At 31.5% G+C, this 19,052-nt stretch overlaps 1 protein-coding gene across 2 annotated transcripts; it reads right to left on the bottom strand.

The window, feature by feature from the left end:
- Positions 1 to 2,249: 2,249 nt before the first annotated feature.
- On the bottom strand, positions 2,250 to 18,372 carry LOC143073605 (prolactin-releasing peptide receptor-like). Of its 2 annotated transcripts, none has more exons than XM_076249266.1 (3): positions 18,173 to 18,372; positions 8,192 to 9,409; positions 2,250 to 7,311 (listed from the first exon to the last, which is right to left on the bottom strand). In XM_076249266.1, exons 2-3 carry the CDS (start codon positions 9,350 to 9,352, stop codon positions 7,222 to 7,224), a joined length of 1,251 nt encoding a protein of 416 aa, XP_076105381.1. In that variant the 5' UTR covers positions 9,353 to 9,409; positions 18,173 to 18,372; the 3' UTR covers positions 2,250 to 7,221. The 2 variants fall into 2 exon arrangements, with proteins under 2 accessions (XP_076105381.1, XP_076105383.1); XM_076249268.1 differs by lacking the exon at positions 18,173 to 18,372 and adding an exon at positions 12,746 to 12,925.
- Positions 18,373 to 19,052: the final 680 nt, after the last annotated feature.

The raw sequence follows: 19,052 nt of genomic DNA, 5'->3' as shown, positions 1-19,052 counted from the left end.
GTATCTTTCGTCCCTCCTTTGTCAAAAAAAGACTTTTCGAATTATTTTTTTCGCCTAATGCATAGATAATACAAAAAGGAAAGATATTTAAGGGCAGCGTTTAAATAAAAAGTCAAACTGCATGCCACTAATGATCTGCATTTGATGTCAAATTTGCTGGCTAAAAGCTGAAATAAACAAAACTGCACCATACGACTTTTTGACGACCAATCTTAAATTCAAATTAAATCATTTTTCTAGGACTGTGTCAATTTTTTACCGAATACCCTGATGTGAAATTAAACTCTTTAAATAATCGACTTTTTCCTATTCCGTCACCGCACTAATAACGGCCAAAGAATTAAAACAAATGCTTAACTAGTTTTCGAAAGCAATTATTAATACAGAAACATTACAATCATTACCACAACAAAGGGCTAAATAAAAATATTTGTAAGATAACTTCATTTAAAAGAAAGTATAGTTTGGGAAATATTCCAACAAATAAATAACAAAACAGATCTTTATAGAGATAAAATTATTAAACAACATACCAAGATTAATTGCAATTGCAAATTTAGATAGTAAATAAATATCTGAAAACTTTTTTCATTATAACTTTTATCAAAAAAGCTTTTGAATTAAAGAAATGTCTTTTGAAAATTTTTGTTTGTGAAGAACGTTCTACAAATCCATAGAATCCTTCTTTTTGGTCGACAATGCTTCGATACTGTAATGATTATAATGAATTTCTTACTTAATAATTATAATTTCATGAATAATTTTCCTAAAATGAACATACATCCTTCACTTCCATATTTTGGAGTATAAACGTTAATTGATATTTTAATATTTATAAATTATCTGTTATAAAACTTTGATTACTTCGAAATACTAAGTATTTCTACATAAGGAATATATAATCTTTTCAAAATCTTTGGACCTGACTGCTTTTTAACTTAACACTTTTTATTCGGGCGACACTTATTTGTCTTTCGCACACGAACCGTGCGTCTGGTGTACAACATTATCAGCCTGGTATCGTTCATTTTTACAGGTAAATCTTGAAAATCGCACATTGATACTTTTACGTTTATATTCATTGATATTTTATTTCTTCTTTTTTTTGTTATTAAGGTTCACTAAGAGAAAGTAGACATAAGCTATAATAAATTTAGTTAAGTCGCTGAAATGGGACTGAAAAAGAACACATGTGTATGAAGTACAATGTGTCCCTGTAGTGTCTGCCGTTATACTTTTACAGTTAGAGTTTTTGCTTGTGAGAGAATTGTGTACATTATATTAATGCTCTATTATTTTAGTCATTTCGTCTCTTGTTGTGATTGGATTCATTGACCAGCATACTACATCTTCTTGTTTTTTTATATACTGCATGGTTTATTACTCGTGCTGTGATGATGTATATTTTTACAGTTAGTGTGTAAAACTTATGAGAGACCTGTATACATATTCCATCATGTAAGTGTTCTATTTTACAATGTCATTTTGTCTCTTATGGAAAGTTGGTCATTAGCAATCGTACCAACGATGTTATAACGTTGGAAGATTTTCACAGGCACTTGTCTCAGAAAATTTTTTTCCTATATACCTTAATATAACATTAAGGTATATAGGAAATTTTTTTTCTGAGACAAGTGCCTGTGAAGATTTTCTAAAAAAATATTCTTTTTAGTTTGTAATGGATGATATTCCAGGTAGGTCAATGTAAAGAAAAACATCTTTTGGTTAACAATAACTTTATTTCACAACCATTCAATATCAATACACAACGCTGTCAAAATAGATATATTTTATCTCCTTGCTCAAAATATACATATTATTTACAAATGTTATTCAGCAGATGAAGTAGAACACCGTAATATGAATGAACAGAATACAAATTGCTTAAATTATATATACTAGTATTGCAAGCATTGTATAAGAGTTTACTACATAATTGCTTTCTCCTTAAAAGATTCATTGTTTAATCTGATAGCCATTTGTTTGCTTGTTAGATAAATAGTTTTATTTCTTCGCGACTTTGTCTTTTTAATTAACAATTCACTATATAAGAATGATAGGTGTGCACAAGGAAACCTTGTCCCGTTTGCTAGAACATTCGATTTTCAATGTTCAGCAAATTGTGGGATCTTAAATAAAACCCTAATAATACATACATTTTTTAACGTTTTGTGATATCATTTTCTAGTTCAAGTCACCACAAATGCATGTTTTGAACATTACCGTAAACCATGCTATGAACCTGTATATCAAGCCGTGATATCTGGATAAAACCCTCTAATTCGGCACATACATTTGAATGTTCACTATATTAAGATTGAAGTAGGTGACCAAACGTTATGGTAAAAAACAACATTTGACCATAACTTTCACTTCGACAAACGCGACCACTCAGTCATATTTAACATCTAACCAGAATGCGTCGACAGGGTAAGCATCTCCTGCAATGCCATGTTTGAATCAACCGCCATGCAAATCCACACTCAAATCAAAATATGACGATACATTTGGAAAAATTACGGATCAGACATATATGTACTTGTATCTTAGAACCGCCAAAACATACCGTTAATGATTTGAGACACATACACATCGTATCTTTATGAACTATATATAATTCGTGACCCAACAAGTTGATTTAAATGAGTTAAATTCAAAACATATATATTATAGGTCAAACCAATAATGATTTCAAGTTCGTCCCTTTAATCCTGCCCCAATAAATTGAGATAAATGACTTAAATTGCATGCAGTGTAATTAAACGGCCAAAGTGGAAATTATAACTGGTATGAACTCATCAGCATCCCTACATTCTCTAGAAATCGATATGACATAAATGAGATGATCAATCTTAAACAAAATAACACTTATTTAGAAGCATAGTATTTATAAAAAATTCATTGTTTGATATAGTTTCTTGTTTCTTACAAAAACATGAATATTCAAATAATAATAATAACATTAAAATCTTGATAAATATATGATACAATATAAGAAGTAATATAATACAAATAGGTTAAAATGTAATGACAAAATTAGATACTCTGATTAAGACACAGGTGTAAATTAAAGTCTGATAAAGGTAAAACAAAATATCGACCACAAGGGAATTGACCTCAGAAGACAAATTCTTTCCATAATGTTATTAATTGTAATTGAATTAGAAGATATTTATAATAGGCTCAAAAAAACATAACTACATGTTGGTCTTACATCAGCAAAAAAACACCATTCTATTTGTTTCATTATAAGCTCCGCATTTGAATTATTTCATGTGATCATTCTTAATAATTTTGTCGACTTATTGCCATCAGATTTAAATCCTATGGTATATAAAATAACTCGACTTTTACTTCCTACCATTCTGTCAATTGGTTAAAAAAATGTGATAATTTCCGATATAAACAAAAAAAAAGACCCAACTGAATTCCCTATGCGATGATTAGGTTTAGTCGAAATGCAAAAACGAATTGACAAAACTTGCTAGAAATTTATTCATTTAATTGTTAAATAGGTTCTTCATATTGTTCTACCAATCATACAAGCTAATATCCTCTATATTTGATATATATGAACCACATAAACACTAATAATGTACAAAACCTATGAACACGGCATGCCATTACAGTTGCTAGACAAATGAAACCGCTAAATTATAATATACTGACCGGCTTTAGAAACGCAACACTAGATTATTCTTTTCAATTTTCATTTTTAATTATGCATTTTTTTGTAAACAAACTAATGATTAGAAAGTTCTGTCATTACTTAAATGTTTGAAAAAAAAATGCAGTTCGAAAGTTGAATTGATAACGTCATTTTCGATGTTCAAATATTGTGGTATACACTGAAACCCTGGTTTTCCCCTTACCAATGAACGTGTCACCGTCAAAAGCAATGACTGTCTGTAACAAACGCCAAAATGATTGTCAGAAAGGTCAACCATTTCTGTTCGGCACGTTTTGGTTTCTGTTTTGCACCTTCTGATTTTACCGTTGTTCCACCCATTACAATGTGTTTTGTCAATTATGCGGTTTCAACTTTAAGGCTCTAAATGTTTTTCTGCAGTCGATTCTTTGCCAGTTCAGTTAATGGGAAACATTTATATGGCATTAATCTGTGCAAAATTTCATTCATCAATTTGGTTAGCAGTTGACGTTGCGGCCGTAGATCTGTCTCACAAATGACATTGTCTAATCAAATTCTATTGACGTTGCATTGTCACTACATGTTGATCTAGTCTTTGATGGTCTTCAACAAATCCAGTCTACCGGTATCATTGTCGGAAGGACAGTAAGACGAGTTGCTGACGTCAATTTTTTTGTGTTGCAGCACGTTCACGTTTTCCTGTTTGCAGAATTCTAATGAGTTGATTCAGCTTTTCATTCCTGAGTTTTGGCAATATGGAGATGCAACATTTTTTAAATGATTAAAGTGTGTCCAAGGATTGAACGAACTGTTTCACAAAGAAAAAAACCCGGAAAAAATCTTTTATTGGCTGGAAATTTCTCTTTCTGAAATTTCGTTCGATCTAAAAAAATCTGGTATGTTCAATAACCACAGGTAAGTCAGATGTTTATTTTTCGAAAGGGAAAGACATATGATAAGCATGAATATTACGGATTACAAATGTGTCGAGGTTTGTGATTGGATAACAACACAGAGATGTCAGTATATATTCAGGAAACTGCCGGGGTATATACGACGTTTTTATCCCCAATTGGAACCTCAAAAACGTCCGGTTACTATGTGACGTAGTCAAAAGCTATCAGACTGTCAGAGGCTCACAGAGGGAAAATAATGACGTGCTTCAGTCAATAATACATTTTTGATACAAAATCTCGCAATTTACACTTTTAATAATTAAATTTAATGTTAAAAGGGTTATTATAAATTACTACATACACGATAAAATTATGTTCATAGCAAATTGAAAAATCCTTCAGAACATATCAGCCTTGGGTTTTTCAATATATATGTGTTGTCAACAAATACCTGCACTGGAAAATAACATTAAGTCAGGGGTAATCCGTAATATATGTGTAATTCAGGTCTCAGAAAGGGTATATACTGTGACATTCCCGGCTTAGGGCTTATATCCCCTTCGCCTTCGGCTCAGGGGATATAAACTCTAAGCCGGGAATGTCACAGTATATACCCTGTCTGAGACCTGAATAACATACAATAGTAGTTGTATGAGGATCAAATATTATTTGGTGAAAAAAATTCTACAAAATGAGTGTTGCGTTTTTTAAGCCAGTCAGTATACATAACAAATTCAAAGATCAAATTCAATAAAAAATAAATTCTGACAACCCGACATAAAATGCAATCTTTCAGTACAGTAAGTAGTTCAAATTTTGTAGAATCAGTTTTATGTTGAAAAATGAATAATGAAAATTACAAAACAAAATACAGTTGAGCAAGTTTGGTCACTAGGTTATCATTTATCCCTCGTGATAGATTATTCAGGGTCGTGACCGAAATCATTATAACAAAATTCTTGGACAAGTTTTGACCATATAATAAAAGAAAGATTGCATTACATTACATTGAAGAGTTAGTCTCATTCGAGGGGTTGTTCCTAACCTTTTGAAAAGATTTCTTCATAACGACAGTTTTCTGTTCTGGACCATCGTATTAAATTGAAAAAGTTGAGACGTTAAACTATAATTGAAACACGTGTGTCACTCAAACGACTTTAAAGTGCCCTTTAATCAATTTTATGTTGAAAAATGAATGATGAAAATTACAGAACAAAATATTATTGAGCAAGTTTGGTTGCTTTATCATTATTTATCCCTCGTGATAAATTATTCTGTGTCGTGACCGAACAAACTTTTTACAAAAGCTTTTTTTTTTCCTTCCATAATTTAGTCTATTAGTATCACTGCAGTTATAAAGTGGACCTCCTTTACTAGTATCACTTAGAACACCTTTCTAATATGTAATTTATCAACGCATACTGAATGAATCTGTATGACATCAGACCATAATTACTTTCCACAAAATTAGAAAATTACAATATTCTTCCTGATACAAGACAAAAATAACATATATTTGATATTAAATATTATTAATTTTATATACATACTTCATATATAGATATATTTGATATTAAAAAAATGATGAGGCACCGTTATGTTTATTTTGAAATGGAATTGGATATCACATCAATGCAGGCGGATTATTCTTCAACAAAAACATATCAATTCAATGGTTTACGTCAGAAAGGAAATTCACAAGACTAACTCGGTTGGCGACTATAGATCATTATATGGAATACAATGTATGATCCCAGCTATGGCAACCAGTCCGGTACCCACGAATATAGTTCTTAAAATATATATATTTAACTTTTGTTTAGAATTTTGTAGTGTTATTATTACACTAGTTCTGTAACTGAATGTAAATTTATTTGAAAGGGTAGGCTTCCTATTTTGAATTTCTGTAAACAATTTGATTGATTTAAATGTAATCTGGTGTCAGTACATAAAGGAAATTACCTACATTCTAGCCTTTATTCCTCCTCGGAAATAGACAGACTGATCATGTTGTCAATCAAAACAAAATTTTGCAACGGAATGCCGGTCATGAGGCACTCAGATTGTACTTAGACACTTCAAAACGAATGCCAAACATGAACCAAAAGTCCCAAGGTGGCTATCAAAATTATTAACTGAACAGAACCCCATTTATTTACTATGATTTTCAATGCGTTTCAATGAGGCAAATAATTGGGTCCACGTTCCATATAATGTTTCTAGTTAATTATTGTAAATGTGTTTTAGTAAGGTGCGTTATTGTGAATGCAACGAGGTAATTTGTGATAAAAAAAAACCTGCTATAAATTAATATAGGCAAGCATTGGAGTAACAAGACAAATGTCACTTTTTGAGTTGTAGAATACAAACTTTTTATTCCAGAGCACAAGACCTAAACGAAACACATCCGGTTTTTGTGGTTTTTGTGGTGTTCGTGTTGCTCTAGATCTCTGACCAATTGCTTTTTTTTCTAAATTTCTTTATATTCAATATAAAACCCACTAATCTATTTGATAACATTTCCTTTAACTCGTATTTTCTAATAATCTCCAACAGATAAACAATTTGTTTTGTATTCATGAATAAATCAACTGTTCGCATGTAGGTTACAATATACTAGCTTAATACACACAATACAAATTAGATACTTCCAACCCGTCCTGTATTTGACATTTATCATACACTATCAACACGTATGGGTCTACTTTCCACGCGATGTTCAAATTCGAAACTCTCTCTTTGGTCCGGTTTCCCACGTCGTGCTGGCTGAAAATAAATGTATATAAATGTTTATTGATATTTTATTACAGTTGAGTCACTTAATCAATTACAGTTAGGTAGCTTGTTCAAACATATTATTAACTATCTAATAGGATACTTAGATTGTAGATAATGTTTAATCGTTTCTTTATGTTATCCATCTTCAGGGGTCTCAAAACCCATTATCATTAAGTAGACAAAAAGGCAATAAAAAGAATGGACAATGGTGTGTAATCTATTGGCCATTGTGTAAGTTAATGCATTTTTATGACTTGTCCTCATAAATCTTAATAATTTCGACTCGTTCCATTTTATTTGTAAAAGAGAATAATTAAAAGTACAAAACATATATTGTTCTGTATACAAACTTTAAAATCATTATTTAATTTATAGCATATATTTGGTACAGTTTTAGCATTCATGTATTCTTACATTTGTTAAGGATGACATGATGGGTTACTACTTTCATCTTTTGATGCATATGAGAAAATTAAAAATTATTTTTAAAGGAGATTCAGATTTTTGATTCAGATGAAGTAATCAAAGAACATGTAGACCCGAGGTGAACGGTACCTCTGAAGAGTCAGCAGAAATGCTCAACAAGAGAAATTAGTGTTGTAATCCAATAACGCGATGCTACATTATGAAATTAAATAATGCATATCTTTTTAATTTTCCACTTGAAAAATTAAGTATAAAGTTCCGACGGAATGCAAAAGTGCTTACCGTTTGTAAAGAATGCTTTTCCTTAAGGACAAGTATCTGCAGCTCAATTAGATTGCACAAATTGATTGTAATTATTGTTTGAGGAAAACTAAAACTGTATAATAATTCAAGCTATAAGTTCACTGTATAATAATTTAAGTTATAAGTTAAGGTTCCATACCTTTTGTTTTCCTTTTGTGCTAAAACGGAAATAACCTTTTAATCGATCTTTGGTGGAATCTGACATATGGCATGATGCGAACAATACCGGATTTGTACATGTTGACAAAAATCCAAACCAGGTAAATGTTATGTAAGTTATATCAAAATGACCGGTGTTGTCCCCATTCTCGTGAACGAAATATTGCACCAGGATAAGAATATTAAGAGGACACCAGCACATGGCAAACAACGTTACCATGGTTATTATATAGTTCTGAGTTCTCTTTTCTTTGTCAACATCAATATCGTCATCGGTGTCTTGATTATTGTTTCCGTGGTATGTGTGTTTGGGTTTATATTCGTTACTTGCAGTTGATGAATCATTCTTCACGTTACCATTTTGTTCTGGCCATGTTACTTGTGATGAATTTGTATTGGAGGAATAATGGACGCTATACATTGGACGAGTTTCTAACATTTTGAGTTCTGCAGAAACTTTGACGCAGAGAAACCCAATTACAGCTAATGGCATAGCATACAATGTTACAAACATGGCTCGGATGTATTCTTCAATATGTCGCTCTTGGTTAACGTAACAAATTCCAACTCCTTCAAAACGATATCCTAATATAGCACCAAGGTCTATAAATTTGATATAAACCGCATAAGGCAAAACGACGCATACAGCTGCAACCCAGACCCCTATAATACAAAGTCCAGTAGGTGCTCTCGTCTTAAATGGTGTAACAATAAAGCGATATCTATCAATGGCTATCATTAAATAGGTCAACATGGAAGCATGTATTGGAAAGCATTGAATCATAGGCAGAAAGAAACAAAGAAAACTTCCAAAGATCCAATTGTGAATGAGCAGATTGGCTAGTGTTATTGGTAGTACAACAACACATTTAATGATGTCTGCAAATGCTATGTTGCCCAAAAAGAAATGTGTTTGGTCACGGTATAGGCGGTGTTTTCCAATGATGAACAGAATTCCAATATTTCCAACAAATCCAGCAATGCCTATTAACGCATGGAGGAACATGAACATGGGATATACATACCGCAGTGACGGTCGAACATGGGGTCTGGTGAAATCTACATTATCTGTTTCATTGTTGTCTTGGAAAAACTTAAAGATCAGTTCTATGTAGGTTTCTTCAGCGTCCACTAAAGCCATTTCTAGTATTGTGTTTTATCAGAAATGTTGCATTTTAAAGCATCATCCAGGGTTAGTCTGTAATAAAACAAAATTATTTCAGCCCTGTATATATTTGATAAGAAAGTAAGAATTAAAAATAATTATTTTCGCGCACCTGTTTTTTTATTGACGTAATATATAATTAAATAGACCAATAAATTCCAATAAGTTGATGAAATGTGTGAAAAAGGCGAAATAAACGTAATGTCATTAGATTATTACGCAGAACATATTTGGTTTCCATAGTTTTTCTATCTCACTTATTTCACTCATACTTACATGATTTATTCATGAAAATACGAGGACGTCGACCCCTACTATTTGTATAATGTTAAAATCACAGCAATAATATGCCATCTCTTAACAAAAAAAATTGACCGAAATTTGGAAAATATTTTTTTTTAATTCCTATTTTGATATAACTAAATGTATTGAATTTTCTTGAAATTAAATATGATATATATGTATAATCAATTTTACACGGATGGAGTTCAACAAGCTGTAATTGAAAATTCTTTAAAAATTATTACGTGCACTGTAACAGAAGATTACATAAAATGAAGAAATAAACCACATACTGTCAATACTCGGTTAACATTAAATAATGGTAGATTTTATATATTGTAGCACCACAAATACCTTATTATTTTGACCAAATGGAAAAGAAGGTTATTGTGCATTAATTAATGAAGGAATATCATAACAACACCCACAAAAACAAAAGCTAAGGAACATTTAGTAAGTATGTAATTTGCTGAAGGAAAAATGGCCTGTTTTTGTATATTGTGTTAGTACTTTATAATAAATCCTTTCAGGTACAATAGTATTACAACAAATCATTGAATCATTTATTTACGGTTGCCACATGTGAAGCTGGACCTGCTTAACCTTCCGGAGCACCTGAGATCACCCAAATTTGTTTTGTGGGGTTTGTGTTGCTCAGTCTTTAGTTTTCTATGTTGTTTTTTGTGTACTATTATTTATGTTGTCTTTTTTTCATTTCTTGCCATGGCGTTGTCAGTTTATTTTCCATTTATAAGTGATTTTGACTGTTCCTCTGGAATCTTGAGCGCCTCTTTTGTCTGTTAGTAAATCTTGGGGATGATTAATGTTTTTTTTTCTTTAATAAAGAAAACTGCTTATTTAAAACGAAAACCTGTCAAAGTTTTTGCATAAGTTGTTTTACTAAAATAACAAGTTTGTCATGTTAGAAGCATAACTCTTAAAATGAGATAAAGATGCTGTAACACTTGTGTCTTTGATTTTGAGTTTTGACTATAGGTAAACAACTGTCCCTTTTATTTAAGGTTTAATAAGTAAACAAAGTCCAGTAGATCAAACTACATTAACTAATTCCTTTGTATTCTTTCTTTATCATTGAAAATCATGCAGCAAATTTGCCCCACATATTTCAAATATGTTTTAGAGTTGCAATTTCCTGTCCTGTTCAATTTTAAGTACGCAAATGGCAAAGCTGTGGATACCAATAATTACTGAATGTATCGCTTATATTACGCAGATGCGGGAATACACTTTTAAGTGAAACGTATATCTAATTAAGTTTAAAAATTACCGATTTGTTCCTTAATTCTTTTATGTCGTTGAATCAACGTATTAATACAGCTCATAATTACACTATCATTGTTAAATCATCACTGGGGTAAAGCTGATGACCGTAACTGCATTCACGCTCATCCCAAGATGTCGGATGAAAAAAATAGGTCAGTATCTGTATTGTCTGTTACAGTGTTTCTATATCATTTTCTTTACAAAGGAGACATTTAATACGATGTAAATTCATAAAATATTCACACGGAAATCACAAATTACTTCCGAGAAATGAACATGAAAAATGAAATTCGATTTAAAAAATTCGCTAAGATGACCGTAAATCACAATCGAGATGACCGTAACAGAATCAGCAATTCATAACAAGGGTGACCGTAATTTGTAAAGGATGACCGTAATTTCTAAATGATGACCGTAACTTTTAAAGGATGATCGTCAATTCTAAGAAATATCCGTATTTGTATAACTACCTTTTTTGTATATCAAATGATTAATGGTGTTAATATAAAACGTATTTATATGAGAGTATTATCCTATAGGTAGGAGAAAATAAGACGTGCTTTAAATACATAGTGTTATGATATTGTAATTATTATGTTATTTATGTTGGCCTAATTTGTGTTGTATGGCCTGATAGTTGTTTACCAAATAATCTTATAACTGTGCAGTTTAGGAATCACTGGAACAATCACAGAATGATTGGAACTTTCTAGAATGATCCTTATAAAAAATGCGTAATTTAAACTTCTACGATATTCCAGAAACTTCCGTTGTAACTTTCCAGGATTTTCCACAATGTTCCATTATAGAGTGTTCTAGAATTTTCCATGACAACACTATATATACAGACACTAAAGTTAAACTCTCATAATTAAACTTGGACATAGACATTGATAGACATTAGTATTCACAGCATTTGGATTGACACTTTTATTCTACAAACAACATCATACTGGATTGTGACATTAGTAGTGAACGTAATATTCAAATTGGATTCCGAAAGATTTCCGGATACAGATAAAGATAACTGATTGGACTCATATTTTTGACAGTTAAGTTAACAGTAATAATTGTGTAATACCTTTTGTAAACTTTTGTATATTAAATATTGTTAAATTTTATTATTGATTTGTGTCTTTTGTTGGCTACAATTTAAAGGCGATTTCTGGCCGTAACAATAGTTAAACATATATATCTTTTTTTACGGTAGAGGGTATAATTTTTAAAATGAACATACAACAAGACATGCACATGTAAAAGTGGGGACGTGCTTTAAATACATAGTTAACCATATCTATCTTTTTTTACGGTAGAGGGTATGATTTTTAAAATGAACATACGACAAGACATGCACATGAAAAAGTGAGGAAAACATGCAACAAAAGAGCGATTAAATGACACCTTACAAGCATAATAAAAAAAAATGTGCTGCACAGCCTCCAACTATTAACAGCCAAAATTTTTTTTTTTTATTTCTGGAATTCCTTGTAATGACATATAATAAATGCACTTTTTTAAAAATGCCATGGATGTACACCAATTGATATTATATCGTCTTTGATTTGTCTTCAGTCTATTTTGTCTTGCAAGTAAAATAACAGAACCTGTTTTTAAAATACTACGATCAAACTAGTGAAGGCCAGCTCCAGCAAAATAGATCCTTAAAATAGTTTTGGACGTATAGCGTATCACAGGGGCCATTTTCAAAAATGGGTGAATCTTTTATAAATTTACATCGTATCAATGTCTCCTTTGTAAAGAAAATGATATAGAAATACTGTAACAGACAATACAGATACTGACCTAATTTTTCATCCGACATCTTGGGATGACCGTGAATGCAGTTACGGTCATCAGCTTTACCCCAGTGAATCATTACGTTTTGTAATTTAACGGGTGAATGTCAGTTCGCTAATCAATGTTTGGAACCAAGACTACTAGGATAGAACTGTGTTGGTCTGTATCGAACTAGATCGTGTCATCTTGTAAACTTAAGACGTTGTTATACATAATCTAACAGTCAGCGTTAGTTTAGAATGGCATGGTTTGTCATTTTAGTGTTATATTTAATATTGCCATTATTTGATATCAGCAGCTAGTTCGTTAAAAAAGATGTCATGAACCCGAAGGGTATCCGTTGTATCTTTCAATAAAACTATCGTCGAGACGTCTTTTCAATACTACTGTACATGTACTTATTTTAAGAGTGTCTTATCATGTTTTTATACTGTAGTTAGTCACCACTTCGGTTTTATCATGTATATCTATTATATAGTCATTTTACAAATTACAAAATTATTCTAAATAATAAGGATGTTCTTATCCTAGGCAGAAAACCCTAGCCGTATTAGGCACAACTTTATAGAACTTTTGGTTCTCAGTGCTCTTCAACTTTGGTTTTCGAACTTTTTTCATCAGAGCGTCACTAGTTAGTCTTGTGCGGACGAAACGCGCATCTGGCGTATCAAATTTTAAGCCTTGTACCTTTTGTTAGCTATTATTCGTGTGTTTTTCTGTCATATATGTTCTCCCATTTATTTATATTGTAGTCCTGTCATGTAAAATAAATTTGTTTTAATATACATAATATATTAATAGATATCGTTATTGCAATCAGATGATAGCCTGAGAGGTTTCGTCGATGTTTTTTGTATCAGTCATACCTTATTCAAATTAGGCATACAAAGAAAAATATTGAATATAATTTGGTATAATGAAATACATATAGATAATCTATTTCAGCAGCAGATTTAGAACGCGTTGCCTGTAGAAAAAGAAACCCTAGAAATGAAAAGGATGACGTCACAGCAATGGTTTTAGTACTTTGATCTTGTAAACATATTTCGATTTGATTCTGAAAGCATTAATTAATCCTTATTTTCTTACATCAATTATTCAATGGGAAAAGTGAACGATATGCATTTCAAAGCACAAACTTTTATAAAAGGAGCGGATTTACAGACATCAGACGAAGTATGTAAGGGAACTGTTACAAAAGGGGCGGATTTACAGACATCAGACGAAGTATGTCAGCGAACTTTTCTCGTCTTACTAAAGTTTTTTGTTGTTTGATATGCAAAGATACTATGGATGTTATGTACAAAATATTAGTAAATTATATTACCACCTAACGCAATAAATAAAACAGTCAAGTAAGATGAATATACTGTAGCTAGTCTGTAAGAACATTATTTATTCGTTTATTGTAGATATCTTTGAACTTTAAAGCTTTCAGTAGCTTCGAATACTCCTATGTCGGGGTATCTATTGTTTTGTGGGTACTTTTGCGCTTTGTACCAATCAATCAAGTTAAGCCTTTGTAACTGGTTAACACATTTTGTTCTTATGTTTTGCTGTCACATAACTGCCCCCGGGTTAGTGGAGGATTGGGCCCTGAAAGACATGTTTAACCAAGCAAATTCGTTGTGTGCCTGTCCAAAGGCAAGAGCCTGCTATTCAGTGGTTGTTTTAGTTAATGTCAGTCCTGTTTGTTTTATAAGTATAAAGTTACAAATTACGTTGTCAGTTTTCTAATTTAATTTGTTTCAACCTTTTATGCTGTTGCCTTTTATAGCCAACTATAATTATAGGCTTTTTATCATTATTGAAGGTGGAACAGTAGGCTTTAATAGATCAAATCAAGTTAATTTAAACTTTGGTGGCTAGTTGACTCATTGACAATCATACCGCATGTACTTATTTAAAAAAAATGCAACTTAAGAAATGTTTTAGTCTAACATTTTGATAAACAATAGTTAACACTGTATAAAAATTTCAGTGTATCATATCAATATTTTTACAAACACATATATTATGTCATGCTCACCCACGCTTATACAATTTATTAGATTGTAGTTAGAATAATTCTACAATATTTATAATAATTCAGCTATTACAACAGTCAACTATCGAGTAACTAACTGAAAATTTGGTAAAATATTGCTTAATTCAGGTCCATTGTTGGCAAGTCAAAACTGAAAACCGATAGTCTGAATTATACTTCAACAATATATTGTAAACGAAAACAATTACGGTAGAAATACAACAACCACAAAACATTGATTAACAGGCTCCTGATTTGAAAGTTGTGTGTATAGGTTGTAGCATGGTTAAAACATCTTTATGAGCGCTCTTCTTTCTCACTTGGCCAGCGGTGTGATTAAACATCAAAAGAACACTCTGTAATAACCATTGAAAAGGACTTGAGTCGTGAATTTGGCACTAAGCTCTATAACAAATAACATAATGACAAAAGATCGATCTAAGAAAAGTCGTTGTAACTGAACCCTAGTAAAAATCAAAATTTAAACTGATAAACAAATCATGTCCTCAGAGTAAAGATCAACCTCGAACGGATTTCCCGTAAAGACGTCATTAGCAGCTTGACAAAAGCCTGACATTTCGCAATAGCCAAGATACGCATATGCCCATAGCTGTTGGTATATCATGTATAGTTACTGTACCTCATGTTAAAAGTAATATGATATGATAAAGTCTTAAAACAATTGTTAATAGACAACTGTCAGGAATAAGTTGATGCAAATTTAGCTATCTACAAAACCTCGTGTAATCCACCAATTTACTTTTATTTCTATCGTGATCGTCACTTCAGACATGGTCATAGAGAACGAGTTGTGAAATATACACACCGTCAAACGTAGTCTAGGGAGCAATCACCGCAAACTAGAGAGATATGTACAATAAGGATGAAAAATCATCATTAAATTTTAGTGTAGAACATACCGTGTGAAACTGAAATAAGTAAATATATCTAAATATCAAGTTTCTGTTCATATTAGAATTATTTATAGTCAGTTCCCTGGGTAAAGTTCCGCAGTCTTATTATAAAGCTCGGGATGATATAAAGCAAATATCGATTGATAGGTGTTATTGGAAGTTTTTGAAATGCATTTAAGACGGGTCTTCACTGAGCTTGGTCGTAAAGTTTTATTTAAAACATTAAAGGACAAGTCTGCAATTAAAAGAATGGACATGGTTTATCGGGGCCTCTTATAGCTGACTTTGCGGTATGGGCTTTGCTCATTGTTGAAGGCCGTACGGTGACCTATAGTTGTTAATGTCTGTGTCATGTTGGTCTTTTGTGGATAGTTGTCTCATTGGCAATCATACCACATCTTCTTTTTTATATATTGTTCGATATTTGTTCTCAGAAAATGAGATATATACAAATTTATTTCCAGGAACTGGCGTGTACACTTACAAAATCAAAGACTTGTCCTTCAAGTCTCATAGAAAATCAGCAGATTTTCATTCATATTATGCAATTTTGTTGACAATTCATTGAAACTTTTTTTTTTAAATATGCCAATCAAAGATCCATAAAGTTATGTCATTGGTTGCCATAGCAACCACATCGAAATTTTCAATAAATAAACTTGAGGCATTTAAAGAAATTGCAAATTAACGTATTTTTACCCAGCCTACAAAGAAACGGTCAAATTTATTTTGAAAAAATTTTTACCTTTCAAATGGTATATTATATCTATCTGTCACCTGAATATGGAAAAAAAGGTTTTTGAAATAGCTTTGCAGAACGACGAGATTTTACACAGCCTTGTGAGTATGCACTTCTTAATCCTTTAAGTTAGTAGCTCGACTATCTTTATATATTGGAATGAGAAAATGTTTATGCGAAATTTTAACCCCTTTTAACTTTTATCAAGCTGAATTGTTTTCAGGAAATGTCTATTTTTTGTTTATTTGCCAAAATATGCAAATTGTATGCAAAAAAATAAACAACAAATCTCAGGCCACACATTATGAAATTCAAAATAGCTTTTGTTTACGCAGTCAGTTACAGCACCAACAATAAACTAGAGCAAGGAACGATAGGTTTCTCTTGGTTTTCATTTTTCTTGTGTGAATTCATTCCATACCTGAGCCTTTTCAAAGGAATTTTTAAAAATCAAAAAAGTGTTATGAAAATATAATATAATATAACTATACTATCTTGAAAATATAGCAACATTTTCCATTCAAATATACGAGATAAAACTTATAAAAATGTACATAAATAGAATTTAAAAAAGTCAACACTGTTGAATAATTAATCATTTGGCATTTCAGTCTTTTTCAATGTTGGGTTATAAAGTATGTTGTCTTTCTATAGTTTACCGCCTCTATTTCACGAATAAGGAATATACATAAAACAGAAGTTTTGGTATGATTGAGAATGAGACAGCACTTCAAAAGGGACCAAATTAAACAGAAATAATATGTTCATTCATTATGCATTACATGATCTTTCAAAGGTACATGAAAAAATGACAGTTAATATTGATTTGAGTGCTGCTAGATTGTTTTATAATCGTTTTCAGTTTTTTATTGAATAGATATAGGAAGAGATGGTATGAGTGCCAATGAGACAACAATCTCCTACAGGTCACAACTTGTAAAAATAAACCGTTTTAAGTCGAAGTACGGTTTTCCACAGGCAGCCTTGGCTCACACCGGACAGCAAACTTTATTATAAAGGATCCCAAAAATAACATGTCAAAACTACTTTAATAAAAACGGAAAAAGTATGTTTGTTTCAATAATGTACACAAGTAAAACTATCAGATTTTAAAAATAATGTACACACTGTGAATATCATACATGCCTTAATTATGTTTTGTTAAAATATGTATGAAGTATAAGTAGATATAGGAAGATGTGGTATGAGTGCCAATGAAACAACTCTTCATCCAAGTTACAATTCATAAAAGTGAACCATTATAGGGCAGGGTACAGTCTCCAACACGGAGCCTTTGCTCACACCGAACAGCAAGCTTTAAAGGGCCCCAAAAAATAACCAGTGTAATATAAAAAAAAAGATGTGGTATGATTGCCAATTAGACAACTATCCACAAAAGACCAAAATGAAACAGACATGAAAACCATTCAAATTGTAAAAACATCGGTCTAATCTATATAAGGTGTGTATTCTTGGTTTATACTATGGAAGTACTATAATGTGACTATAGTACGTCAATGTTCATTCTTATTCTTAACAGCGCACTGAAAAACTTTCATTTTTAAAATCGTTAATTGTTATTTAAATGAAATGATGTCGATTCCCCTCTCTCTCCATCACTTTTTTTTTCGAAACAATAAACATGTATACACTATTTGCAAGACCAATTAATAAATATATAATCGTGATCAAATTATCAATTGATTTTATAATGAACTAATTGTATTAAAAAGAACTAAAAATACATCACCAACCTTAATCCAGAATATTCCTTATTGAAAATGTCTTCTTCTCCGATTAATAATACTATTAGCTAAAACAGACAGGAATTTGGATTACGCATCCGTTTATGTCATTTTCGACGCGTATTTTGATTCTTATTGTGATTTTTTGTGATAAACAGTCTTTATATACTAGCACACATATTGATTGCGAGGCTTCCTTGTAATGATAGCTTTTCTGTTGACAGCATGCGTTTCATTAAATATGACGAAAATCAACTTTGTTAACGAGCGTATGGTCCACCGTAAACGGAAATGTATAGGCGTTCTGAACACAATATACTTATATGAAGTTTAACCATCACCATGGCGATTGAAATTTTAGACGACTGGTTATAAAAGGGAAAAACGGTTGCTATTTAATACATTTGCTATGGCCTTTGAAATCGTAATTTAGCATTTAACTGCAAATTGGACGTATTGATTTAGACATTTTCACTTGATTTTTGTTTTAAGTTACGGATACTGCAACAAAAGACGAGACGGTTTCCGAAAAATCCAGCTTTTCTCTCGTGTGTGCGGATTTGATTTGTTGTATCAACCATATACATGTACGTGTTTAAGCATTTCCAATTCATTAAATAATGCATTCACCGAAATTTGAAATTAGAATTTGTCTTTTTAAGATGTCATTTTGTATGGTTTTGTATATATTTGCTGTAAATAAAATATTTTTTTAGAAGATCATCATCATATTGGATTTGAACTAGCTTTCAGTAACTGTCAGTACTCTCAGCTCTGTACATTATGTCTTTTTTGTTATTCATGGGATGTAAAAGTACCCTGCCACGTATGGTCTGTGTAAGATGTATTTCTGCTTTGTAGTGATCTGATGAGTTAAGTCCTGATTTTA

The sequence above is a fragment of the Mytilus galloprovincialis genome, chromosome 4 (assembly GCF_965363235.1).
Source record: "Mytilus galloprovincialis chromosome 4, xbMytGall1.hap1.1, whole genome shotgun sequence".
In the NCBI taxonomy this organism is placed as follows: domain Eukaryota; kingdom Metazoa; phylum Mollusca; class Bivalvia; order Mytilida; family Mytilidae; genus Mytilus; species Mytilus galloprovincialis.
Note: the sequence above shows the minus strand (reverse complement) of the source record. Positions and strands in the feature narration are given on the sequence as shown.

Excerpts from the sequence above, each read along its gene's own strand:
- LOC143073605 (XM_076249266.1), bottom strand. The coding sequence starts at position 9,352 with ATGGCTTTAGTGGACGCTGAAGAAACCTACATAGAACTGATCTTTAAG. Across the intron at positions 7,312-8,191 it reads GCACAAAAGGAAAACAAAAG|CCAGCACGACGTGGGAAACC; the intron begins GTATGGAACCTT and ends ATTTATTTTCAG.